General features: G+C 39.9%; 1 protein-coding gene across 1 annotated transcript in view; it reads left to right on the plus strand.

Annotated features, from left to right (window-relative positions):
• The first annotated feature begins 1,265 nt into the window (after positions 1-1,265).
• The window catches only part of frmd4ba (FERM domain containing 4Ba), a 47,269-nt gene continuing 21,032 nt past the window's right edge, over positions 1,266-27,502 (plus strand). The window contains exons 1-7 of the mRNA XM_062415494.1: positions 1,266-1,352; positions 24,406-24,471; positions 24,576-24,670; positions 24,885-24,977; positions 25,321-25,405; positions 26,744-26,800; positions 27,171-27,193. Coding sequence (XP_062271478.1) covers positions 24,406-24,471; positions 24,576-24,670; positions 24,885-24,977; positions 25,321-25,405; positions 26,744-26,800; positions 27,171-27,193 — 419 coding nt within the window. The 5' untranslated portion in view covers positions 1,266-1,352. The remainder of the gene's footprint in view (positions 1,353-24,405; positions 24,472-24,575; positions 24,671-24,884; positions 24,978-25,320; positions 25,406-26,743; positions 26,801-27,170; positions 27,194-27,502) is intronic.

Genomic DNA, 27,502 nt, shown 5'->3' on the forward strand with positions numbered 1-27,502 from the left:
CCTCACTGTAATCATTCCTCCTGTTCATACTGGCTGTTTAAAGATCTCCTTCAAATGTGCTTTCAATGTAAGTTATGGGGGCCAAAATCCACAATGTGTCCACAAAGTAATTTAAATGTGGATGTGAAGAGTTAGTCATATCAAGTGGATATCTGCCACATTAGTCTCTGTAGCATTACATTCCCTCTTTGTGTTTCCCTGTTGAGCTGTGGTGAAAGTATAGTAACAAAAATAGGGACTTTGGCACTAAAAAGACTGTAACATCGAAACATAGAAGACTTGATTTGACTCATTTGGACAGCTTCATATTATACTTTGTCTGACACTAATACACTTTACATTTGCTTTTGATTAAGTGTGGGTTTTGTCCCTCATCACTTACATTGTAAGTGCATTATGAAGGGATCTTCTAATAGTCAGCATGAGCAGGAGGAATGAGTATGGCAAGAAAAAACATATTTCAATGTACATTTGGGCATATCTGTTGTTATAAGACAGACTTGAAAAAAATGTGAACCAGTCCTTTACACTATCCAATTCCCTCCTGAACTAAAACACATTTTCTTGGCTCATTAAAAAATGGGAGACAATGAGAATTTTATTAAACTGACACAAAACACTGACTTTTATACACATTGTACACCTATCTCAGGAAGAGCACAGACAGTTCGGGCAAGAAAAATCTACAAATAGACGAAGATAGTGTGCACATGTGTGAAAGAGGAACATTTCCTACTAATCAACCCATATATCCTAAAATTGCTTGTGGCAAAAACATACCTCATATTATGCAAACATATGTTCTAATGCATTAAAACAAAAAATGTGGATTGTGTTAATTGGGAGACACAATTTCATGTTGACACTTTTACTTGCAGTGAGCAGTAGTGTGTTTACGCAGCAGAGAGCGCTCCTCCATTGGCCAACAGCCGTGCGCTGAGGCATCGGCAGAGGGAAATTTGTCTGTCCCATCCTGACTGAATGGAAGGTAGCGGAGAGCAGGAGGCGGGGAGTGTGGATGGACGGGACTGCCTGTGTAGAGCGAGAGAGAGAGAGAGAGAGAGAGAGAGAGAGAGAGAGAGAGAGAGAGAGAGAGAGAGAGAGAGAGACACACACACAAGGTTATTACATGTAGATCATTCAGCGGCTTCTCTTGCTGGACTTTTCACCCCGATCTCTGATGAAACTCCGCGGAACCAACTCGTCAATCATCCTAATAAATATTATATTCGTTGTGAGCTTCGGCTTTTAAAAGGGGAGGGGTGGATTTCTTTGACTGACCCTGTGCCGGCGGAGACCCTCTGCTCACAGACAATAAGTGGGAGCGATCTGATCACAACAAAAGACACAAGGTGAGAAACGTTTGATTATCACACAAACACTGCTCATTGGAGCTTATTCTGGATCAAGTTGAACCATTAAACAATATACGGCCGTTTGATCACCTGGAACAACGTTTTCTTGCTTCACGCGTTTTGTTTTCTATCTTTAATGACAGTATTTACAGCAACTTGCACACTTTTCTCTCATTTTGTACTTGAAACATTTCAGTTTGTGTTATTTATTGACTTTTGAGCTTTTATAGCCTGTATCATCCCTGTGGAGAAAGCTTATTCATCACTATCACTGCAAGACGCGTTCACTTGCTCTGTTTCATGAAACAAATGGATCCACGCCTCCCTTTAACTGGCATGTAGCCTGACTGTCTTTTGATCTGAAGTCTGCTGACTGAGTGTCAGCTGGGTGTTGCTTTGTTGACATGTAAACATGAGAGCTTTGCTGGTCAAACACATGTATTTTGTGTATTTTCTTTTCTGGGACAGTTTAAGCCCACTGGCAGGAGCTTGTGGATATGTCAGTGATACCTGTGATGCACCTTAAGCAGAGAGGATGGAAGAAAAATAAGATTTTGTACTTTTTTTCTGTAAAAATAGGGCATACTCTCATACTCAGGTTCATGTGGTCAGCCGGTCAGCTCTGTGTGAATATCCTGTTTCCTGGATAAAACAAACAATGGGGAGGCAGGCATGTGATATCCTGTATGGGTCTTGTGTCACCTCAGACCATGAAAAATAGGAGTGTGTGGTGCAAGTGTGGCCAAAAAACACAGTGAAAACTTTACAACAGTGAGAAAAAAAAAATAGACTGATAGAGTTAAAGGTCTTTCTTTTTTGTCATTCATTTGTTGTGACACAGCAGGCCTGGCATGAGGAAACCCAGTGACAGGAGGTGTGTGAGTGACACGAACAAAGGCACAGGGCTGGTTTGCGTAGGTGACAATATTGAATTTGTGCCTCATGAGAGCAACATGTGCTCTCTCTCTCTCTCTCTCTCTCTCTCTCTCTCTCTCTCTCTCTCTTCTCTCTCTCTCTCTCTCTCTCTCTCTCTCTCTCTCTCTCTCTCTTTCTGACACACACACACACACACACACACACACACACACAAACTGCAATGGCAGCGCGGCTTTGTGTTGACTTTAGTCTAGGATGTTCAGCTGCTTTTAATGGGGTCAGCACTTCCAATTCAATAAAGCCATTAACCGTCACAGAATATTCCAACGCTGCTGCTCAGTATGGCACAGATATTTGCCGATCGGGGTCCATTATCAGCCTCATCTGTACAAGTCAGTCATTGAAAGGGTAAACAAGATTAAACACCACATCCAGTCGACATGGGAGTGTGTGACCTGTGCCGGTGAGGTGTTCCCACCTTTCCTTAAAGCCCCTGTTTTGTGTTAAAAGTTGCTCATCAGCATTTTTCTGTTATTCTCCCACACATTTTCATTACAACGTTCTGTGCACACATCTGAATGAGAGCGTTTGTCAGCTAGGCTACGTGATACTGTTGTCACGCAGGTTCGTACAATTCGACACTTCTGCTTGAAAACAAGTTCCTGCCAGACTGGTTTTCTCACTACAGATTTTGTCCGCACAGAAAGATCAAACTCTTTATTAAAGTCTGACATGTGACGGATGAGAGTGTAAATGGAATCCTTGGAAGATAAATCAAAGCACTTTTATGTGCATGTAACAGTATTGGTTTACATACTTTGATAAATACATTCAATCAAGTTCATGAAGCTTTTATATTTTTCTGGGAAAAGAGAGAAGAGAGGTAGTCATTTAAACATATTACTGAGAGAAACTTAAAGGGCTTCAATAAGTGATTTTGTGCTGCACATCTATACAGTTGGGGTACTCAGCATAGACAGATTTTTTAAAAGAACTGTCAAAATTGATGCAGCAGTGGCCAAGAAATCCTGACTTTTAGTCCGTGGCAGGAGTTAAGTTTAAAAAACATTGGATCCTGCAGTATGACCGTAATGACATCATCAGAGTAACACTTTGAAGCCCTGTCTCCATTTTATGATACGTTATACTTCTACACTACTTTATATAAACACAGACATTATTCAACTCATTATTCAACTAACTGGCTGAGTAGAGCTCCTCGTGGCAAGTAAACTAAACGTCATGTGTAAAATCAGCAGAACTTAAAAAAAATCCAATTAAAAATACTTCACATTACTTTTTGATTGACAAGTGATACGGTATATAAATGCAAAACAAAAAAAACACGAGAAAAAAACAGCAGCTTTTGTCAGAATCGAACAAAACATGGATGAGCACTTTAATATATGTAAACAGGCCTGCTGCTGGAGGCCTTATTCGGGGTCATGCACAGGGCTGTTTGCTAGCTAATGTGTTTTTTGGGTCAGTAGTAATCTATAGGTTTAGCAATGTCGATTCAAACCCCATCCAGAGGGGAAATCATCTGAGTGAAGAGGCTGGGGGCTTGCTTGTTATGTATGTTTAATAGTCTTTTAGTCTTAAAACTCTTATCAGAAATCTCTCAGTTTCTCCTGCGTTTGCTGTAAATGACCTCGGTGCTGTAACATAATCACTGAAAACACGGTTCACACTGAAAGTTGTGTCAACAGGAATCTGTTCCTCATTGGCTGCAGACCAGCTCAGCAGCGTGCAGACACTACATCTCTTTTCCTTGTTTCATGTCTGCTTTGTCCCTTCTGAAAGGACATCCTGAGTGAAACAAAGAGTCTGCTCCGGAGTTTCACATGGAGAGCAGACACATTGTGAAACAGTCTACGCTCATTGTGTGTTTCAAAATTTACAAGAAATACCACGCGCGCAGAATTTTACGAGAAAATGTTGTCTTTTGTTTGATTTTTGAGGGATTTGGTCCTTTCATGTGGATGCGTAGTGAAAGATGATGCTCAGAGCTTGGTTGTTTATTTCCCATCAGAATACAGCAGAAAACACACTCACAATCAGCCCTGCAGAGTGTCTCTCAGCTGCTTGGTAATTCCTCTGGGAGACAGTTTCCATGTCATTTAGATGAAAGAGATTGCATTAAAATAAGCTCCAATCCGTGTAAGGACAGACACTTAACAGTTTGTGGACAAATCCCCCTGAAAATGCAGCACTCAAGCCCACCTCCTTATGAATTATTTAAAGAAGGGAAACAAAGATGAATTTAGAAGTTGTCCGTGTGTTTTAGTGGTTATTGACCGGGGCACTTCAGCGTAAAAACCTTCCGTCCCAGGGGATGGTTTAAGGGAAATTAATCACAATTCCAACAGTGCGTGCTATAGTGTACGACAAGCTATACAAATTGGGTAAAAAAAATGAGGCTGGGGATATGTCACCATGTAACCATCATGAAGACAAATGTTTTAATGAAGAAGCTATTCCTCTGGCTACTCTGGCCCTGGTCTCAACATGTTAATATGTAGTATTTATGTCTTTTAGTTAAGTGAATTGTCACTAAAACAATACAGCACAATTCAAGCCAAAAAATATAAAATCACAGATATCATGCAGCTGCAAGAATAATTTTTTAGGCTTTTGAATGTTTTTCAAAATTCTACATTGGAAATGACTGTATTTAGTAATATAACAAACTGAGGATGGTGAAATCATTGTTTGTGTAGGACACTTTAAGCATCTTGAGAGTTAAAGTTTATTGAGTATAGATGCTTTGTGGCTTTCTTGCTTCCAGAGTTAGACAAGAAGTTTCATATCACTCTCATGGCAGTAGCTATTTAGCATAGCACAAAAGCTCACTAATTAACTCAGTGTATCTTTCTTTCTTTCTTCGTAAAAATGAGAGGTTCAGCTGAGACCTCAACACAGCAAAGATAGCTGTTTCCCTCCATTTTCAGTCTTTATACCAAACTAAGCTAACTAGCTGCTAACATTGTAGGGCTGTATAATTTACCCGACAGAGATGAATTAATCTTCTCATCTGTCTCTGCAAGAAAGCACAGGTCATATTTTTATTACAGCAGATTGCTGTAAAGTTGAAAAGATTCAATTAAAAGAGAGTGTTGGTGGATATCATTGATAATTGAGACAGTGATAATAACTGGCAATTAATGTTGTCATGCTGTGTTTGGCAATTTTTGTAATTTCCAAAACCTGAGAAGCTGGCATTCACCTACCTCTCTCATGGATTGTTTGGATGTGAAAAGTAGGTTTGAACTTCTTCCTCAAACTCTCTTAAATCATTTTTCACTCTACTCTCTCTGTCAGAGACATCTGAAAGTGTGCATTGTTTTATCTCCCATTTATATGATGAATTGTCCCACTGCCTGCTGTCATGACAGACTCTTTTGACAACACTTTTACCTTTAAAAATAGCTTCGCAATTTTTCAAGTCTGTCTTAAAACAATAGTCAGGTGCCCTAAGAAACAATGAAACAGGTTTTTCCTACTGTAAGCTGTACTGTAATCCTCTCTCCACGGACCAATCTAATGGCCATTACTGCCCATTAGAAAGTCCCCTCCTAATGCACTTACAGTTTAAGTGAGGGGGACAAAATCCAAAGTCCTGATTTTAAGCAAAACATTATTTTAACATTTATCTTAAGATAATATGAGGCTTCAGCCATTTGAGTTTGTCAAACGTGTATATCTTCCACAGTTACAGTGTTTTCCTGTTGCAGTGCATTGGAAGGGCCAAAAAATAGGGGATTTTGCCCTAAAAAGACTGTAACCTTGAAAGATATTGACTTTAATGGACTAATATGGATGACTAAAGCTTCACATTATCTCTGAATATTTGTCCACAGGGCTATGGATTCTGTCCCCCATCACTTCCATTAGGAAGGGATCTCTGAATGTTGAGTTTGAACAGGAGGGATGATTACAGCAAGAAAAACATGTCAGTTTTCATCTTGGCACCTGATATCTGAAAGTTACAGTGAGACTGAGAGTTTAAGGTTAAAATAGAAGAGGGCAGTTTTTAAGGAACAAAACGTAATGGTAATTTTTTTGAAAGATTTCTATCAAGATCAATGTTTTTTACCCCTTCTGATGGTCAACATCTTTCTTGTAGTTTACCCAGCTCTCAGTATTCATACGCACTCCAAAATCAAAACACTGTATGCTACTGCACAGGTGAGCAGGTGAGATGCAGATCTGGTACCAGATCCAAGCAGGGTGGACACCTGCCTCCTGGTGAGTTCATCCACATCCTCAGGCAGTGAACCCAACAGATCTATGTAGCATCACACTCCAGAGCTGAATATCTCTCTTTTTGTTTGTGTTTCACTTCCTACACCTCCTCCTCCTCCTCCTCCTCATGTGTCTCTCAGACTGGAATGTAATTGCTGTGAGGCTGAGAAAATGAAAATAACAACAAAGCGAAACCCTCCGCCACCTTTCTCTCTCTGTCTGTCCTGCTCTTGGCTTGCCTATAGGAGGTTTTTGGAAAGATGGAAGGGGGTTGCCTTCCCTGTAATTATGCTGTTTGTGTGCTGCTGTCCATCTATCCATCCATCCATTCATCCCTCTCTTGTGATCACTCTCCATTTCTTCCTATTTTCCTCTTAAATACACACAGGCGCACACATACACACACACACACACACACACACACACACACACACACACACACACACACACACACACACACACACACACACACACACACACACACACACACACACACCAGGAGAGCTGTGAGGTGATGATGTGAAGGGGATGTTTGAAAGCCTGAATGATAATGACCATGAGACTCCCTACACCATGAGTGTGTATAAGGTAAGGGAGGAGGGGAGGGTGGATCAACAGGGCCTGAGCTGCTATTATTACCCTCTCAGGCGGAAATAGAGAGGTACATGGTGTCGAGTCTGGAAAAAAAAACCAACATGCTCCCAATGCAGGCTTACCCAACAGCTTCGGATCCACAGTGATCAATACTGCTCAACGGTTAAAACCCCATGTGAGTGTTTCACACGCTAAGAGCCAGAAGGGATGGAGACACGGTAAAGAGACACACTGGAGACTTGGGTGAATATGTGATGTATTCGGTCTCACAACCCCCCATCTCAGTCTCTCAAGCTCTAAGTAATTTCCTGTTGTGCTAGATTTTTTCTATTGCTTTTTCAAACCTACCGTCAATGAGTTAATTTAGCTTTGGTTGGTTTTCTTTTAGGTTGTATTGTTATAGATGGTGTAGAGCTGCGTCTGGTAAAGATTAACCACATATTTGATCATTTGACCTCATTATCAAACTTAAAATGCAAAACAATCCAACAAAGGAAAATGAACATGGGAAGGTGGGTTGATTCAGAATGTAAAGCCATTAGGAAGGCATTAAAAAAAGTCTCAAAACAAAAATACGGGAATCCAGACAACCAGGAACTCCACCTTAGTTACTGTGAGACGCTAAAACTGAGAGCAAAAAAAGAACAATGTATCCAAAATTACACATTTCCTCATAGAGAACAGTGCCTTAAGCAAAGGTCAGGCTGGAATCCCTCCAAATTATAGAAAAACTGGCCACATTTTCACTCTACACACACTAAAAAGGCTGCAACCTCTTCGAAACAAAGAAATCAAGATTATGTTTTATGCAGATGACCTGGTGTCTCATACTAAAGCAGAGCCTGGACCTTCTCCATCAGTACTGTCACTTGGTCCCTGACAGTCAACCACTTTAAAAAAAAAAAAAGATTAAGGTCATTATAAAAAGATGGGACCCAAATGGAACAAACAAATACCTGTACTTAACTAGCTAAATCATTTCCACAGATAACTTCTGCTCTGCTGTGAAGGAACACAAAGAAAAGGCAAAAAGGGCTTTCTATACCATCACATGTTCAGTTCAAAACCCAATGCCAATTAGGACACGGCTCAAAATATTTAAATCAATTATAGAATCGATTGCATCGTATGGCAGTGATGTATGAGGCTCATTACTACAAAATGATTGGGCAAAACAGGACAAGTTCAGCAAAGTAATCTCTGGGTACGAAGGAAAACAACAAACTCTGAATGCAGGGCTGAGTTAGGCCAATATCATTTACTTTTAAGTATTCAAAAAAGATCTATCAAATTCTGGAGCCACATTAAAAAGAGCAACCCTGCCTCTTACCAAAAAATCCTTGCCTGCCAAGAGTTGAACAAAGAAAGGCCCTGACCTTAAACTTAAGCCTCAAAGCATATTAGACATCTAAATCAAATTATAACTGAAGAAAAAGGAAAATACATCACTTATTGGAATTATATTACATGCTCATAATACAAACTATAAACACATTTAGCCCTAAACAGACAGTACACACAGTACACAGACTGACCAGAGTCTGGCAATAGAGAAGGGCGGACACAGGCAGACCGGGCCATTGCGATGAGAGAATCACACATTTTTACAGAAATATTAGGGAAGAATTCTTTCCGAAATTTCTGAAAGAAAATTGCCCTATAGAATGCGCAGTGTTGGTTGCTAAATATGTCACTTTCTGTCGCAACAAAATAGCCAACCAGTAGTATGCAGACATATATTACATTTTAGCTTATTATGCTTACTGCCACCATCTCCTCTCGATATATAGTACCAGTGAAGTCTGAGACCATTTTCCCATTCACTTGAATGTGCCAAAGCACAATTATGATTATGAAAGACAATGATGAGGATCGAAATGACCAAATATGTCAAATTAACAAAAGAATCCATAACTATGTCTTTCATAATCATAAGTGTGCTTTCGCAACACGTGCCAGATGTCATGCCAATAAAGCCCATTGACTTAAATTGAAATTGTGGATTTTTACCGTGGGCGTCATGAGGGTGCTGTGTGATATGGAGATGGAGGCTGTATAGGTGTTCATCCACAAGAGCTTAGCATTCATCATTAATGGAGTGTTATGTGAGCCTCCTCTTTTACTGGCTTTATACTGGAAACCAACACCCCCACCTAGTCTGGTACAACTAATTTACATACACACAGACCACACACACACGCACACACCACATACTGTATCACAGACCCAGCTTAGCCCTCCAACTCCTATCCCCTGCAGTTTAGAAAGAAAGAAATCATCCAGCTGCAGTCACCTTCACCACTGCAGCTTGAGATGAGGAGGAGGAGAAGCTGGGAGGGGAGGGGAGGGAAGTCATTATCACCTGCCCCGTGGACCAAAACCGAGCACCCCGCTGGTCTGCTCAGACAGGCCACTCTGAGATCTGTGACAGGAACAGAGGACTGCATGTTAACCAGTAATATGGAGGAAACATGGAGGTGTTTGGTGACACAATGACAAGGAAACTATGTCAGAGGCAACCCTGTAATTCAATAGAAAAAAGCTGCCTTTTATCTAGAGGTCTTTTTAAGGTTGCATTGTGGTGTTAAGAGGCTTGGCTACTTCCTTTTGAAATACATGCGTTGTCATATGAGTATGTCACATACTGTACTGTACTCTTTTGTAACAGCAGCAGCTGGATTGGTCACATTTACAGAAGCGTGCCCTCTCAAGATGACAACTTTAAGGTGTCCATTATCAACATTAGCCCCCTTTAGTCATCGGTAGTCATCGGCCAGCAATGAATGATGTCAGACCAGCGTTGGTGATACTGTGGAGAGACTTGGATAGAAAGCTGATATGGAGGTGGTGCACACGGCACAGTTGTAACAGGTGTCAAGCACACTGGGAGGAAAGATAATACTCAGTGTCTCCAGGCGATGGCAGGGGTCATTAGACTGAGGAAAATGAACGGCAGTGTTTTCATTTGTGCAAATATACATTTACAGTTATTTCTTCTATATCAAAATGTGACTGGAAATGTTTACTTGTAAGTAATGCTGAAATTATTAGTAGATTGAATGAATTCAGTTTTGATAATTGATTCTTTATTTAAGTCATTTCAGAAAAACATCCAGATTTGCTGCTTTTTATTATTTTATATTATTATAACTACGCATCTTTAGGGTTTGGATGGCCGGTCAGACAAAACAAGCAACTTAGGTTCTGGGAAATTTTTAATGAGCATTTCAAATTACAGTGGATTGATTAATCAACAATGAAAATAATCATTACTTTTCCCACATCACTGTTTTGGCAAAAACAAATATACTTAATATATATATTAATATATATATATATATATATATATATATATATTATATATATGAATAAATGATTGCAAGTCAAGTAGGATATTGCAGAAATTATGGTTTTTATGTAAATTTCTATTTTGTTTCAACTCAAAATGATATGAAGCTCAGAATTCAGATTTGTTTTGCTGCACTGTGGTTGACAGTATGAGGTACATCCCTTGATTAGCATGATCCCTCTTGTGGTTTATTTAACTGTCCAGATGACTAATGATCTGTGTGGATGGGTAAAAGGAAATTACTACAATCCCCTGGTAGGTTAATACCAATTCCATGCGGACACAGCTTAAGAGTTCATGTGGGTGACAGTGATCTGAATGCAGACAGTCTCAAATTACTGGTCAAGGAGCATCTGTCATTAGACGACACACACCACACAATTAAATGAAATATATACAGTAGGTAACAGTTGGTTTTGTTTTTCACTAAATACTGCAATGTGCAGATTATTAAAATGTGTACTTTTAATTACAGTACACAAAAATTGATACATTTTAAAGTCAATACACTTTTAATGATTTTTTTTTTGCCACTTGGTAGTAAACAAACTGGAAACACAACACTTTCGACACGCGACACATTTTTTTTCGACACTTTCGATTTATCATCTTGTTGTCATGGTCACAGTTTGCATCATTTTGATTGGTTTTGATTTCAAGAGGGATAATATGCACACTAATTTAATATGAGCCTGTCATAGGGCAGACGTTGAAGAAACAAATAAGAACACATGAGAGGCATGCTGCTGATAAAGAGCAACTTTTGAGACTCTGATCTCTTAGCTCTGTTTTGTTCTTTACAAAGCCATTATAAAAATCTGTCTATTTAGCTCCTAGCTGGATTTTAGACTACTCGCTAACTTCATCTGTCTGTTTTTAATGCTGGTCAGGTAGTGCTCAGTGAAATTAGCTTTTTGCTGAGGTTGGAAATTAAGATAATGAAGGCAGAGAAAGTGAACCAAAACAGTAAAGTTGAGTACAGCAAAACCAAAACAACAAGCTGAAAGACGCAACACATCTCCTTATAGAGGAGAGGGGGACTGCAGGGTCAGCTGATAATCCTCTGTGGGTTTTTCATTGCAAGTTACACCTTTTACATGTATTTATTTGTCTCATTCTTAATATAAAAATATGAATTAGTGCAGCTTTAATTTTAATTGTTCCTCATTGTTCACATGTGGTGTCTTTTCTAAGCACTAAAATATTGAAACACTATGAGATGTGCATCTGCAGTGTAGCAGCTGTTTCAGAAGATGAGATGGTATAAACAGTGAAAGTATGGAATTAGATGTTCTGGCTGCAGTCATGCAGAAACAGATGCTCTGTTTTGAGGCTCTTTGCTCTACAAGCTTTACCTACTTATAAATCCCCATTTGACTCCCAGTGCACCCTGCCTTCCTTTAAATCACGGCACCTCTTGAAATCACTCTGACAGAGCAGGAAACCTTTGAGAGCTTTCGGCTTACCGAGAGCTTTTGTATTCATACAGCGGGGCAAAAATAGAGTTTTTTTGCAATATTGGTGGTTTATTACTGACAGGATGGTGGCAAGTAATCCTCTGAGCACCTCCTCTTTGTTTCAAAGTGATGTCTACTTGAGCCTCGCTGGTTGCAGTGTGTATGTGCAAAAGCGTGGCTACTAGAGCGCAGTTTTCACTGCACAGTACAGATGGGTCAGCTGTGATTTCTCAGGCATGTGTTATCTGCTCAGATAAGGGCATGTAATGGATCTGATTATCTAGTTAGTAAATTGGATTGAGAGTGATAAGCCAGAGGGTCTTTACTGTATATCATCTAAATGTAGCTATTAACTGCCAAAACTCCACTAATTGGAGATTGTAGCGGCAAAATTGATTCACACACTTCAGTGTTTCTATACAGTATCTGAATGTATTGGTTTAATTGAAAGGAGATTTAACCCTTGCAGGGACTCCACATGTTTTAAGGGCACAATTTCTTGTATCACATTAAACCAGGCTAACATATGTTCATATACATATATTATTGGTGTCAGACATTTTAACAACACATACTACGAGCCAATAAGATTTGAGAAAACAAAGAGAAAGGCGTCCTCATTTTTCCAAACAGGATGTTACAGTAGAGCAAAATGGGACAAATCACAGTGTTTAATATCAACTTCCGTTTCAGTCAATGTGGAAATTTACCTCACAAGCTCCTGTGTTGAGAGGCTTCACATGGGCTGTGACTTTTTTTTACTGGTTCCCCAAACACTCTCCCTTGGGCATCATTCACAATTATGGATGGAAATTGAACAGATGACAATCTTAATTTATTTATATCTTCCCTTACAAGGGTTGTTATTCATATGTGTTTACAGAGCAGAGTGGATCTGAATGGTAACAAATGGGTGCTGTTGTCATTCTCAGTGAACTATGAGTGAACTATTACGGTTTGTTGAATGACAGATCATCTATAAAATTCCCGGATTCTTTAAATATAGAACTTTTCATATGTATTTTTTTTATTTCAGACACAATGAACACTGTAGAATCAGAGGAACAATTTAAAATGATGCTTTTTTGTGTGTGTTCCTTTAATAGTTCCACCCCCTCATTTGCCTCAAGGCTCATTACAGCCCCTCACTGATGGTGTCTCCTCCCCTCCCCCTCCCGTGCTTCATCTCTTTTGCTTTCTCTTTGTTTCATTTGGACGCCCGTGGAGATGTCCACAGTGGCCATTCATATTTTCCATCACTTGGCTATGATATTGAAAACTAATGACACAGGCTCTTTATGGTCCTTCTAAGAAACGTCTCTGCAAATCTTGGCACCCACAATCCCTCCGGGCAACATTTTGTCGCAGAAGACAGAGCTGCTGGCTGACACGACGGCCTCTGTCCCTGCACGCTTCCCCCGCCCTGACCTCCTCCTCTTCATAGCATCTGGGTTATACACACACACGGTTTGTCATGGCCTGTGGACTCCAATGTGCCCCTGAGGGCCATCCCGTACAGCAAACGGAGCTGGCCCTAAATCCCTAGACCCAACTGACAAGCTGATAGGTGGATGGTGGCAGCCCGAAGCCCCTGGCCCTCGCCTAACTCCCTGCCTTCTTTTCTTTTTCAACCCCCTGCCTGGCCACACAAAGCCAGTCATGACTGTACCGCCTAAACACACACAAAAAGCTTCTCTGTCTTGCCATTCATTTGCCAAATGGAGCTTTATCACATGTTGTTAATTGGCTGTAATTAAGATGTCTTGTGGTTTTTTTAAACAGATGCAGTGACAATTTCAGTCCCGATAATATAATAACAGCCTCTCACTCACTGGCATGGTTTGCAAATTCGCAGGCCTTAGGGTAGAATGTTTTCGAATGTTAAGCTTCTTTTGTGTTGATTTGAGAATAAACCGAAGCAGGATTAGGCAGAACGCATGACATTTCATTTTAAAGGACCATTTCGCAATTTTTAACCTTTTCTCTAGCTATTCGAATTAGGGATATAGGGTGAAAAAACGCCTGTAGCTGTTGCCAGTGTTCTCTGTGTATCTTTGACACAGCTGCAAAATATGTTGTTCTTCCTTCACCATTGGCATCATTTGGCGTGTAAAGTGATGTAGTTGGGGGCAAGGAACCTCCTGCCTACCATGTTATGCCGCTAAATGTGTTAAAATATCAGTATATTTGCAAGATAACTAGTTTCATGATATGCAGCCGAATATCACACTGTGGAATAAGACGCAATCGGATGTGGAGGTGAAAGCGACCACCAGAGCAATGTTACAGTGTTGCTGCCTGACCCACAAACTTCACAGTGCTGAGTTTCTCTGTGATTCTGCCAAGAATGAATCAGACATTTTGCCTCAGGTGGACAGAAAAGCTGAATCTAACACAAACTTCTAGCTTTACACTGTAATGTTGAGGCTGAACAAAGTGCGGTGCAATCAGATAAAACAGTGTGGAGAAGTTAGCGACCACTGGAACCATGTTACAGCAGCAGCCGCTGGGAAATATAGGCTACTCACTGCCTGCATTCTGTAAACACACTGTTTTTAGTGGATAGGGGACGAGATGCTTGCTATGTTCTCTGGTAGTTGTAGGATTCCCCCTTAAGAACGATATGGGGAATCCACAGCCCTTCTCTTAGTTCTCTGTAGTCATAGGGTACCAGTTTCAAAAATAACTGCACATTTCTACTGCATAGGTGACCTAGATTTTAAAAATCATCATATTCACAGCAGTGAAGTGTCCCTTCACCATCATATTCACAGCGGTGAAGTTTCCCACTTTCTAATGTAGCAAAGCCCATTTAGAAGTGGGACATACTCTGTGCATGACCAGAGATGGTCTCGTTCATGTTATATGAATTTAATCTATTCATCTATTATGTATGACTACAAATCATCCTCCTATCGAGTATCATGATTTCTGACAGCTGGGTCCACCTGCTCCATCTCAGGCACTGAACCCCCCTTCATTTGTGTGCGTTGTGCGGTGTGTCAGGCGTACGGCACAGAATGTCTCCCATTCAGCCCGTCAGCTGCAGTCTCAGTATGTGGCATAGCTCGTCAGCTGTAGGTCCGTGCGGATGACAGCTGCTTCCCTGCCCCGCTCAGGCTCACTTACCTTCACTCGGTGGCCTTCCCCTTTTAGACAATTAATCTACCACTTACTGTACACCCTAATTGCCATCCCATGTTGAAATGAACCCGGGGACAGAGAACTTTGATGATCTTGGCAGCACACTTGCCCCTGTCATGCCCTGCCTTGTATTCTCAACAGACTCAGACCTATTAATTCTAAACTTCTGGGACTGAACAGAGCAGTGGGCTAAATTGCAACAGTCTGCCCGTCTATATTCTTATTAAACTTTCAATCCAGGCATCACAAGTGAAATGAGGCCCTTATATTAGCAAAAGGGGCATGTCATTGGCATATGTATAATAGCAAAGCCCCCCAGACAGATCATAATTTACCACACAATTTCCAGCACTAAATGTATTTCCTCTTTTTGTCCCTAAGGGTTGTGTTACACTCGATTTCCCCATCTGCTGGCTATACAGGGGCACTGCAGCGTGAACACTAAATATGTCAGCCACTGCTGCACTTCTACAATTGATTGTACTCTGCCTGAAGGAGGAAAATATAATAACAGCTTGACAAGAATGAGCCCTTAAATGAACAGAGTCTTGTGTGCAGCACATGACTCGCATAGAGTAATGATGTTTACTGGAGTGACATCAGAGAGGGTGACGGACCGTGGTGTGAGGTCATGGTGTTCACGGCCGTGGTGCCAGGCTGGGGACGGGGAGAGCTGGAGACAGCAGCCATTTAGAATAAGTTACACAGGCAATGCACACTGCCTGTGAAAAGATATTACCTTGAAGAATGAGCTATTTTTTCCATATATACACCAGAATATAGCTTGTTGGCCTTAAGAGTTGAGGAGAGTCTCCTGGGTGATGTCACAAAGAAGACAAAGAACCCTCATTTTGAGGACATTGACTTTATTTAATATACAACGATTAAAGTTCCTGCAATCAATATTTTTAAATGAAAAATGGTTCAAACGTCTATGTGCACTATAAAGGGATCGCTCACAGTGACAAACCCACGGAGAGTTATCAGCCACTGCAGACTCTGCTGTTCCCCTCAGCTATATGGAACAGTTTGCTGTCTTTAAGCTTATTGGTTTTGGTTTAATAAAACTGCACTATTTTGGTTTGCATTCAACACTCATAACTTCACTTCTCTGTAAAGTTATAAGAAAACAGCTTCTAAACAGGAAGCTGTTGTTAGTATTTAAAGAAAAAGAAAAAAAAAATGATAAACTGACTGTATCCTACCTGCCCAGCACCAAGCAGTAGACAAACAGACAAAGTCAGCGATTTGCTTGTGAGCATAGCTGCACATCCAGCAGCTAAACTTATCTCAAGAATTAACTTAGACCAAAACAGAGCTTAAGGAGAGTGAATTTTGAACATACATTCAAAAACACAACTCCAAATGAATGATAATTGAATGATTGCTCTTTGTCTGCTGGTTGCTAACACATCAACTTAATAAGGTGATGATATATGTTTTCAACTCGTTCTACTGTCAGTTACACTTCTCCAAATGGCCAAAAAACAAATCATCATTTAGTGAAAGATGCTACAGAGCTGTATCTTTTAAGACAGACGTGCATATTTGTTGACTACAGACTGCTTATTGTACATACATCAGAGTGAGCGGACAGTTATTCCCACTTTCCACTGGGATGCCCTCTCCGAGCGTAGACTCCCACAGATTGATTCTTGCTGAGGTCGTAGCCCCCTTCCTACATCTTCACCCCACCAAAACCCCAGTATAGAGTGTGGAAATCAGCAGGGATTATCCATTGCCTGCAGGCATTTGGCATGTGCATGTTTGTGCGTGTGTGTGTTCACAAAAAGTGTGCATGTGGGCTGCTCTCAGTAGACAATGCCTGCATGGCCTTATATTGTAAAAACACTGATTTCTTTGTTGGACTAGACTGCCAGAACTATAAATCTTGACTGTAGGAATTAGTTTTTACTGTATATTGAAGGCCAATTGCATATTGCTGAATTCCTTTCTTGATCCTATCTGCTCTTGTTCTATTGATCTACTGACAACTGTCTTTTAAAAAATACCTTAAAACAAACCGTTTCATCAGAAATAAGTAGAGTTGACATTTTTAACCTCAGAATAATGTGCTGCAGATGCACCTGAAATCCTGCATGTATTAACATGTGGACCTGAAAGCAATGCTCTCCTTTACGCACGTGGCAATGATGTGTGTGATCAACAGCGGCTTGTGTCCACCATATGTCTGTCTGACTTGCCCGCTGTCGCTCCAGGGCAGCTGTGGCCTCGCACGTCTGTCTGTGTTTATCATGGTTAGCTACCTACTCTGTGTCTATTCAAATGGGTCTCTGATGATGAAACCTGGTCTCTAGAAAGAGATCCACCCAGTACTTGCTGTCATCAGTAGTATTTAATCCTGTTAGGGCTTTTTTTTGACACTTCAAAAGGGGCTTTAAAATGATAGGAGAGGATTTGAATAGTCTCCCTGTTATAGTATTATGTACATTAACAACACATTTGCTGTATCCTTATTATTGCTGGTGAAGCCCTGTGCATTATTATCCTCATGTTTATTTTAGTTTCTTCCAGACAGCCTCCAGTATACGTTAAGAAGCCTAGGATGTCTATTCATATTCACAGCCAACCAGAGAGACGTTGGGATTTATTTGTCATAGTTTTAAAGGAATATTTTTGACATTTTGGGAAATATATCTCCATAAATTAGATAGGAAGATCACTCGGATAGCTCCACTACATATATAGCAAGCAAAATCTACCTCTTAAGTGTTCCAATTAAAACATTTTATCTTGTTGAATTTTTACAAAAAGTGTAAAGATGACGTTTTACCAGGGGTTATGTGCTGGACGACTTCTTGGAAGGGAGCAGTGACTTCCTGGAGTCTGAGAGCAGTATTGATCTTCTTATCGAACTCTCACCAAGAAAGAGAATAATCACTAATCCTAAAATGTCTAACTACTCCTTTAAGAAAACAGGAACCTGATTTAGGTGTACACATTCTCATATTCTTCTTTTATATATCGCACATAATCCCATTTTCTATAAAAGCCCGATGTCACAGCTGCTCAGCACAATCAGTTCACTGCCTGCATAGACGCAGTAATTTAGATGCTTATTTCCATCATGCATGCTTCAGAGCGGATTTACACTTACATGCATAACTGCACGCACTAAAGCAATTAGATGCATGGCCAATCCTGAATCTGCACCAAGACTTTTTGTTTGTTATTTGTCTGCGTAATATAGGATGGGAGAACACATAAGGGAAGTTTCTATACCTAATTGTTTCAGCGGCTCCTCCGGTCTCCTCGATAATAGTCAATGAGGCAGAAAACAGAATCACTCATTTATTTACTTTGGTTGCCATGTTTTTTGAGGAATTATTAACATATTTTTCTTCAGTAGCAGGTCTGCCTCTCTAAGTTTTCGTCTGTATCCTTTCCCCCCTCGTGATATTACGGTAGATTTAGAGGTCACGGTGCGCTTGCTCTGAGACAATTACGCTGATCATGCTCAATGAAACAGCACTGTGTTGACTGTGGACACTTAAGCGTTCTTGGAAACCGGGGTCATATAAACAAACAGCAGGATATTGTTTCCAGAAGAACTGTAACACGCCGCCGCCGAGAGCTGTTCCATCTCTCCTTTCCCTCCTGTATTGCCTTTCTCAGTGTTCTTCCTGCCTTGTTTATTTGAGTCAGGTGTGCGGCTTGTGTGCGACATTTGCTGATTAATCGCAGCTGTACAAAGGGAGACATCTGGTAGTGAGTCACAATTGCATTTCCTCCAAAATTTGTACATCAAAGCCTTTTCAATTGTTTTTTTTCCTCCCACAGTTTCACTTTTAGTTTTGCCCTTTCAGTTCCACCATCCCTGCTGCTCCAAACCCAGACCCATTATTTTTAGCGCTCCTGTAGAATATAATGGGTGGAGATCTGGAGTCTGGTCTCCTCAGGAAATTGCTCCTGCATCCCAGACAAAGTGACAGACAATTCCCACTCCCTTCTTAAACAATGAAGTTGAAATAGATGCAGAAATTAAACAATTTAAGATATGGTGAAGTCATCTGCCTTAGTTTAGCGTGTTAAAAATAAAATAAAAATCACAGATTGGATCAGCAAATCTAAATATTTTTACCGTTTATACTACTGTGAGTCACAGAGGAAAGTATTTATGAGTCGAGGGGTGGAGTGGCCAGCCGGCGCTTGTTTCGCCGTGTTTGTATACAAGTGTGTTTATATGGATGGGGAGACGGAGCCTCTGCAGCAGGGGCCTCGTGGTTCTGTCCTGCCCTCCCCTGCACTCTATGAGGCAGTGTTTTGGACCAGGGCCCAGGACCAAGCCTGAGGCACGCTACTCCACTCCAGCCTCTCTCGACTCTCGCTGACATTACATCAGCTGGGGAGACATAGTACACTATGTGTGCTTGTGCTGGAGGGTAGATGCTCCTTTCAATTGTTGCTCTCTGAGAGTGAAACGAACCAAAGTGGCAGATCATCTCTTTTCCTGCTTCTGTCAATCTGTGAGGTGACATCAGTAGAAGTAGACACTGGCCGTCACGGAGAAAAGACAGTCAGTCATGGCTGTGCGTATCATTCGTGGAATGGAGGACCTGGTGGCTTCGGGCAGCCAGCTCATCTGGAGCTTGGCACATCAGACCTTGAGGAGGTGGTATAATCGCGGGCTGATGCCATGCAGACGCTTGCTAGAAGCCTGGTTCAGGATTGGAAAATGCTACCAGGTATGGCAGCTCTTTAATGTTATTGACAGCATATGCGATTAATTACTCCTTGTCAGATGGATTTCCTTAATTATCCATTCGATTTTTATGGCTTACATTACCCATTATTTCCTTTCAACTTTCCTCCAAACCCAGGGTTAGTGAGTCAGTATTTTTTTCTCAACTTGCTCATTAGTGTATGCATGTGTTTATTTGTGTGAACGCGTGGTGAAGGCACAGGCTGTTTCTTGGTGAGTCACAAAGCCTCTTTTTTTTTTTTTTTTTAACAAGGGTCTCTCTCCTGGCACATATGGCAGTCATTAGAAAGCAGCATGACCAGCCGTTTGATCTCACTGTCTGGCTGAAGAGGGGAACTTTCAAAGTTGAAAGTCTTTGAAATGCACTGTTGCTGGTACACCTGAGCACTGCTTGTGTGGTTCACACATCATGTTCTGTGTGTGAACTTGAAAGTGATCAGCTTCCTCTTTTTTTGCTGTTTCTCAGCATGCTGCCATGTAAAAGTGACTTTTTGATAGATGGCATTTATATCAGGCCTGTGTAGGTTAACTGCTTTCCACAACCAATTTACATTTAGATTACTACGATAGATTCAAGGTCTAAAAAGTACAAATTAGTTTTGATGTCATTGCCCTGCATAATATGGCATTAACAAAAGAAAAGTTTAAATATTGAGATTTCTGTTTCAGGTTTATCAACAGAAATTTCCCTCTGCGTCACCTTTTAGAAACGCAAACACTCTGAGTTTCTCGCTTCCTGTTTAAAAGAGTTCTCAGAAATAACACAAGTACAGATCCCTTTCATTTTCAACCAACATACTGGAATACTGTTTTCCCCCTTCAGAATACATATGCTATTTACACAGGAGTGGAAGAAGTCTTGCATTCAAATTTTTACTTGCATTTAAGTATATAAAATGGCCGTAAATGTCAGATCATTATAACTGATGCTTTAATATGTTAGTAGTACTTTAAAGCTGAGGTTAGTCGAGGTGGAGCTTTGAATCTAACAGTGTTTCATATTTTATAAACTGATTGTATGTAAAATCTTCATTTACAAAGTAATTAGTGACAAGCTGTTAAATAAATGTGGTGGAATAAAGAGTACCATATTTACCTTTAATAAGTAGCAGAGTATAATGTAACATAATGGAAATACTCAAGTTAAAATAATTTAATAATAATAATTACTTTCCACCACAGTTTATACAAGTATTTTATAACCGCTCCACCCAGCGTTTGGTTTCCTAGGCTGAACGGGTGAAGTGGTGGATCTGTAGACCTGGTCTGAGCTGTAGGGTGTGCCCAGCTCAGCCTGAGCAGGTCAGTGGCTGAAGGTCGTGTGAAGAGAACAACATTGGGGCTCCATGCCCGTAATGACAGGGCTTCAGGGGGATGACCTCCCTGACACAGTCCTGACCTCCCTTTTTATCATCAGGGACCTCGCTTTGAAGCTCAGGTCCTCTTTGTCGCTGGACGGAGGCCAGTGATCACTGTCAGCCCTTATTTATTTATTTATTTCTAAGGATAGTATTGTCTTTGAAAAGCTTTTCTAGTGTTGTTAATGATGTGGAGGGGGTGATGCAGTTGTGAATATAGTTTACCTTTATCAAATTATATATTACACATGTTATATATCATTTATATATGGGTTGTGTTTATGGGATTTTGTTAAATGTATGAATTCTTTTGAAACTGGCTAAGGATTAAGACAGAAAGATTGGAATCGCATCACATTGAAAGGTGAATCTGAAATTGAGGGGTTGTAGCTAGCTGTGAGTTTGAAATGAGATTGCTAACTAAAGGCCATTGTCCTTGTTTTGATGTCATTGCCCTGAAACAATACAGCATTGATAGATGAAGCCTCAGAAGGATTGTACCCAGGACAGCCACAACAATTCAAGAAAGGGTAACTATAGTGAATGAGCTCTGATTGAACAATGGTACAATGTCTAATCAATAGCAACAATTATTTTTCCTAACAAGACAAATATACTGAAGGTGTGGTTTTCATTGAGGTTTGTGTAAGTGACACAGATTCTTACCACTTCTGGACCACTGAGATATGGAGCTTAAAAACATCCCGCTGTGCAGCTCATATCAATACTTAGAAATACATTTGAAGGAGTGGGTATGGTAGACAATCGAAACCGGGGCTTCAGAGCAAAAAGTTAGCATAATAAAAAGTTAGCATAATAACAAGTTAGCGTGACAGCATATAAAAACAGTTTGTTGTGAAGTACAGCAGCTCTGCCCACAGAATCGTAAATCTCACTGAGGTTTAGGGCGGTGAAAAACAACATAGTGGAAAAGTGGCATGTTCAGTATAAAAGTGAAATGACAGCTCTGTTGTGGTGCAGAGAACAATATGTCCTGGTAGACTGAAGTTTAACACCACGCCATGAAGGCGTCTTCCCGCCCTGACTGGACGTCAACTCGACCCTCAATTTCCACCACAGAGGCCAAGCAGTTGGATGCCACATGTTTTTCACTAAAGTCACAGAAATAAAGCAAGTCCTGGATACATTCCTGGGCAGCACATAACATTCAGTCAGTTCAGTCTTAGCATTGAGGTTCTCCCCATGTGTTACAATGATCAGGCTGTATAAAAATGCTGTTACTGTTACAACCTAAACAAATGAATACTGTAGATTCACAGACTGGAAGAGGAAAGCAGCTTTTTTATAGCAAGCGCAAGATTGTTTTCTGACTCACTTTATTCCCCGGACATTAAGAATTATACTTTTAATGCATCAAAGCCCACATTTGTTGAATTTTAATGTGATTGTGTGTCTTTCTAATTCTTCTGATGGAATAAGTTTGTTGTTTGTTAAAAATTCAAACCGTTAAGAATGGGTGCTTTCAGCCCAATCTTGGGTACCGCAATGCACTGCTGTCCACCACTGTGCCTCCAAAGTCACAATTTTTAAAATTCATATAATGGCTTTAAACATGCAGTGTGTAGAATTGAGTGGTATCTAGCAGAACAGACTTGGAAAGGAATATAATGTTCATAGGTATGTTTCGGGCGACCTGGTTAAGGGTGTATCCCCATCTCTTGCACAATGTCAGCTGAGATTGGCTCTAGCTCCAGGTATAGGAAGTACATATTAATTTGTGTATAATGCCATAAAAATAAGAATAGTTGTATTTCGTTTTCTTAGAATGAGCCCTTTATATTGGATTTTCTTCCACAGACCCTGCCATGTTGCCGTATTATGTTTCTACAGTAGCCCAGAATGGACTAACCAAACATAAGCTCTATAGATGGCCTGTCATGTTTTTCATGCTGCACACTGCACCTTTAACTATGTGGATTTATTCACATGTTTTGATATTGGACCTGTTAAACTAGACATTGCCTTTATTTGTAGATTTTGTGAGCCCTATCCATTTATGTGGATTTGGTTTGGTAAATGACCTCATGCTTGTGAGACTGCAGTAACACTGTCTTCTTCCCACATATGAAAAGTTGGATTTATTAGTAATATAAAATCCTTGATCTGTTCAGTACTCTCAGGGGTTTTGCTGCTACAGTCTGATTTTGACATGAAAAGTATCTTATAGTGACTAATGTTAGCAAACTGTAAACATATGCTGTGTAACTGCTAATTATTGTGTCAGTCTGATTACTTCATATAGCTACTCTGCTGCTGTTGCTGGTCATTGCAGCTGTTATACGGTCATCTATGGCCATTATACAGCAAGTTAAATGCTATAGTCCCCTTATGTTAAAGGAATAGTTCAACATTTTGAGAAATATTCTTATTCTCTTTCTTGCCAAGAGTTAAAAGAGAAAATTAATACCACTGTCTATTTGGAGGGTGGTATCAATCTTCTCATCTCTCTCTCAAGAAAGCAAATGTGAATCATTCTTTTAACATCACATTACATGACCTACTAAAGGACTGACTGAACAACAAATATAAAGGTGGGTAATATGGATACGACGTACAAAGGAATTCAAGAACATTGTAAAATGCCTGAATGTTGGAAACAGCTTCAGACAATGAAATATGACTATTCATCCCCATACAATAATAATATTCTATCTTGTGCTGCATTGAAAGTCAGTTCTTGCTGACTGCAACATAATTAATGTTAAAACCATTCATTGTAAACAAAAGAGTGGGAATTCAATTAAAATTACCGACCAGGACGTCATTGTCCTTCACTTCGGTTTCTTTACAGGAGAGGAAAACGTGGGATATTGACATTTCAGGGATTTTCATTAGAGCAGTGTTGATGCAGAGGAAGGATATGCGGGAGAAAAAGTGGAACCGTATGAGCCAAAGAACTTCAGACTCTGTTTAAGATTCACTGTGCACTTATAAAGAGAGGGTTTACGGCTGAAATGTCTCACTGCTGCACTTTTTTAAACCTTAAACAATCAAACTGAGGATGCCGATCTTGCAATGTATTTGATCAGTTGGAGTGAACGTCCCGTTTGGACACTTGCCTCGAGGCTCTTCTTACCTATTCATTCAGCACAAAAACAAGCATGATATTGAGCTGACTCACTGTTCAACTCCCCAAAAAAACAGAAACAATTTTATCCCAGAGCTAAAAATGTCAAAGCATGGGTCTGAGTGGAGAAATACGGGTGGAGATGGAAACTGTTTTTGTAATGATGGCATTGTGTTGCAGGAGCTATCATGTCTCATGTTTTCTTTCTTTTTCCAGATGACAGAGGGCCGTCTGTGCCAGATTCACCTCCTCGATGGCAGGAAGCTAGAGCTGCTGGTTCAGGTACAGGACATTTTTCTTCTCGCCCCCTTAGTTACAAAATATGCAACATTCAGTCTGAGTAGCTTTACAAATGACCTGAACTGAACTGTATTTTCACCTTTCAGCCCAAGCTTTTATCCCGTGATCTGCTGGATTTGGTGTCATCACATTTTAACCTGAAGGAGAAAGAATACTTCGGAATATGCTTCATAGATGATACGTAGGTGCATTTGTCAACATATTACTCATTTAAAGTAAAAAAAAACACCAAAAACCCATCAGCCTAGAAGTGTGTGTGTGCTTTATTCTATTATAACTTCAGACTTTGGTTGATTTAAGCCTCATTAGGAACAAAAAAAGAAGGGGAAGAAAGACATAAAATAATTTAGACAGCAGTATTCCAACATATGATTCATTCTTTTATCCCTGCTCAGTGGCCAGAATAACTGGCTCCAGCTGGATCGTAAAGTCCTTGATCATGACTTCTCCAAGACTTCAGATCCTTTGGAGCTCAAGTTTCTTGTGAGGTGAGTGCTCTCACTGCAAATGCTTGCCAAATGTGGAATACTAGTGTGCTTACCAGAAGCATTATCCTATAATGACTAGTAGTGTAATCGTGTTTTACATGTTATACTGAGTTGTGAATAACAGAAGCTCATTTTGTAGGATTTAACATTGCAGCCAAGCCAATGCAGGTGTTGACCAGCAGGTGGCACTCATGTAACACAATTTAAATTCAGTTTTGTGACTGCCAAACAATATCATCAGATTGAATATGATACAGCATATGGATTATGCAGAGGCACTCACAGAATGCATTGATATTCTGTTTCAAATGAAGTTGTGTGACCCAAAATAAACTTTTTGCAGGTTTTACATTGAGAAGATCACCTTCTTAAAAGAGAACACAACAGTGGAGCTGTTCTTCCTGAATGCAAAATCTTTAGTGTTTAATGTAAGTATTTTTAATTATTGAATTTATAAAGTATGTCTCATATATCTATTTATTAAACTTAGTAACCAGATTTGGCATGTCATTGGGTTGCACTCTCAGGATAAGCCAAACCTAATTTAATCTTACTATTGATCTGTCATCATTTTTGATTGTTACCAACATAACTCATGACGAGTCACGACTCATAGGAAATCAGATTTCATTCAGCTGAAATCCCTCAGATCTTTGTCAGATGGTCAGATGACATGCTGTGCACATATTGTTGTACATACAAAACTAACCTACTGCAACTCTGTGGTTATGCCCATATTATATTACATTTATTCAAACAACTGCTTAAAATATGAATTGCTTCAGCAAACAGCATAAATATCATACTACTAAAATCTTACAGTTTGTTCTTTCCACATATTATTTTGACGCCATCTTTACGCTGAATTGTTGTGCATACATAAAATGTGTAAAACTTGTTCTCTTACTCGATTAATTTGGGAAATAATTATCTGTACTCTCAGATCACAGTGCTAGGTTCAGGTACTAGGCATGCTGCTTTTAAGTGCTGTTGGTCATTGTACAATATTAGGCAAAGTTAATGACTTGGTTTTATGATTCTTTAATGTAGTTGTTTAGAATTAATTCAGATGCAAAAGGACCTGCAACAATCACAGTTTATCAAAAAAATATAGACACAGACTATGATTTACATGATAATGTTTTAACCCCAAAGAGTCAGAAATTGATAGTTTTTCAAAAACATTGGAATATAAAAAAATACGTTTTAAAAGTCCATAGACATTTTTCTTGGGGAAAAAAAGTATCATCAACATGAGTATTGTAATAGGACCTGTGTTTCTTGTAACATTAAAACAGTCGGTCAAATTGAAGAAATAGAAGGAGATTTTGAACCATACGAGGAGCACCTGAATGCACCACGAAATCAAACGTTGCAGTGAAGTTTTTTTTTCGCGGGGATAGCGAACTGGTCACCATGGGAGACGGAGACTGTTGAACCTGCTTTCGGACCGTACCATTTTACCAAAAGGGGGTGGCGCAACCTCAGACGGGACAGTCAGGTTCGGCTTTCTATGCACCAGTCTGTGTGTAATTCTCTGTGGGAAATAGTCAGGACACTTAATTTGTTTAAAAACGACATTAAGTACTCTTTTCGTGTTGTCATAAACACAGTATTGTGCTTGTGGCAGTGGTTCAGTCGGTAACGGTGGGACCGAGGTACGGGACGGGGAGATTTTCTCTTAAGTCAAGTGTTTCGGGCAGGCTGGATTTTTTGTGTGTGGAAAATTTAAAAATCCCTGTTATTTTTCTTAATATGTACAACAGGAAACCATCGAGGTGGAGAGCGAAAATGTTTTCAAGTTAGCCGCATTCGCATTGCAGGTAAGAAAGAGCTTGTCGCAGGCTTTCAAGACTAAAAATGTTGTCACTCGCCCAAAATGTGAATGAGGATGGTCGGGACACGAAACGGTTGAAAACATTTGTCTCTTCAAGTTTGGTCTTAGCTTCGTAACTTAACAGAAATTGACCGTTTGATATTAATACTGCTTACTAGTTGAGGCATTTGGTATATTGAGTTTGTAGAGAAATGAAGACGGAGTCAAACTGAATGTAACTCAGCCAATGGTGTTTAATGGTAGCTTTGTGCAGTGTTTGCAGGTTGTATGACATCAATGCACCGGCCAATATAGGAGTTTAATGTTCAGTTTTTCTTATAAAGCCTTTACTAACTGCATTATTTTTCTTTTTTAAGGAGGCCAAAGGAGATTATACAAGGTAAGACTCTTTCAATATTGAAGCCTTTAGTAAAATAAATGTAAATATAGCATTGAGTGAGCAATATAACTTAGATTTGCTATGGAGAAATGGTCATTTCATTGAATGCTCAGCTACAACTACAAATGTACAAACTACAATGTTTCTTTCTTTTATATTTACATTTACTATCATCACACATTGCTGTGTGTGTCCACTAAACCATACACATACCTAAACTTACATACATTAAAAATCTGCAGTTAATCACTGTGCAGTCTGAATTGTTTGTTGCTGTACTCTGACACGGAAGTAGGGTTTAGTTTTCCA

Source organism: Scomber scombrus, chromosome 3, assembly GCF_963691925.1.
Source record: "Scomber scombrus chromosome 3, fScoSco1.1, whole genome shotgun sequence".
Taxonomy (NCBI): Eukaryota; Metazoa; Chordata; class Actinopteri; order Scombriformes; family Scombridae; genus Scomber; species Scomber scombrus.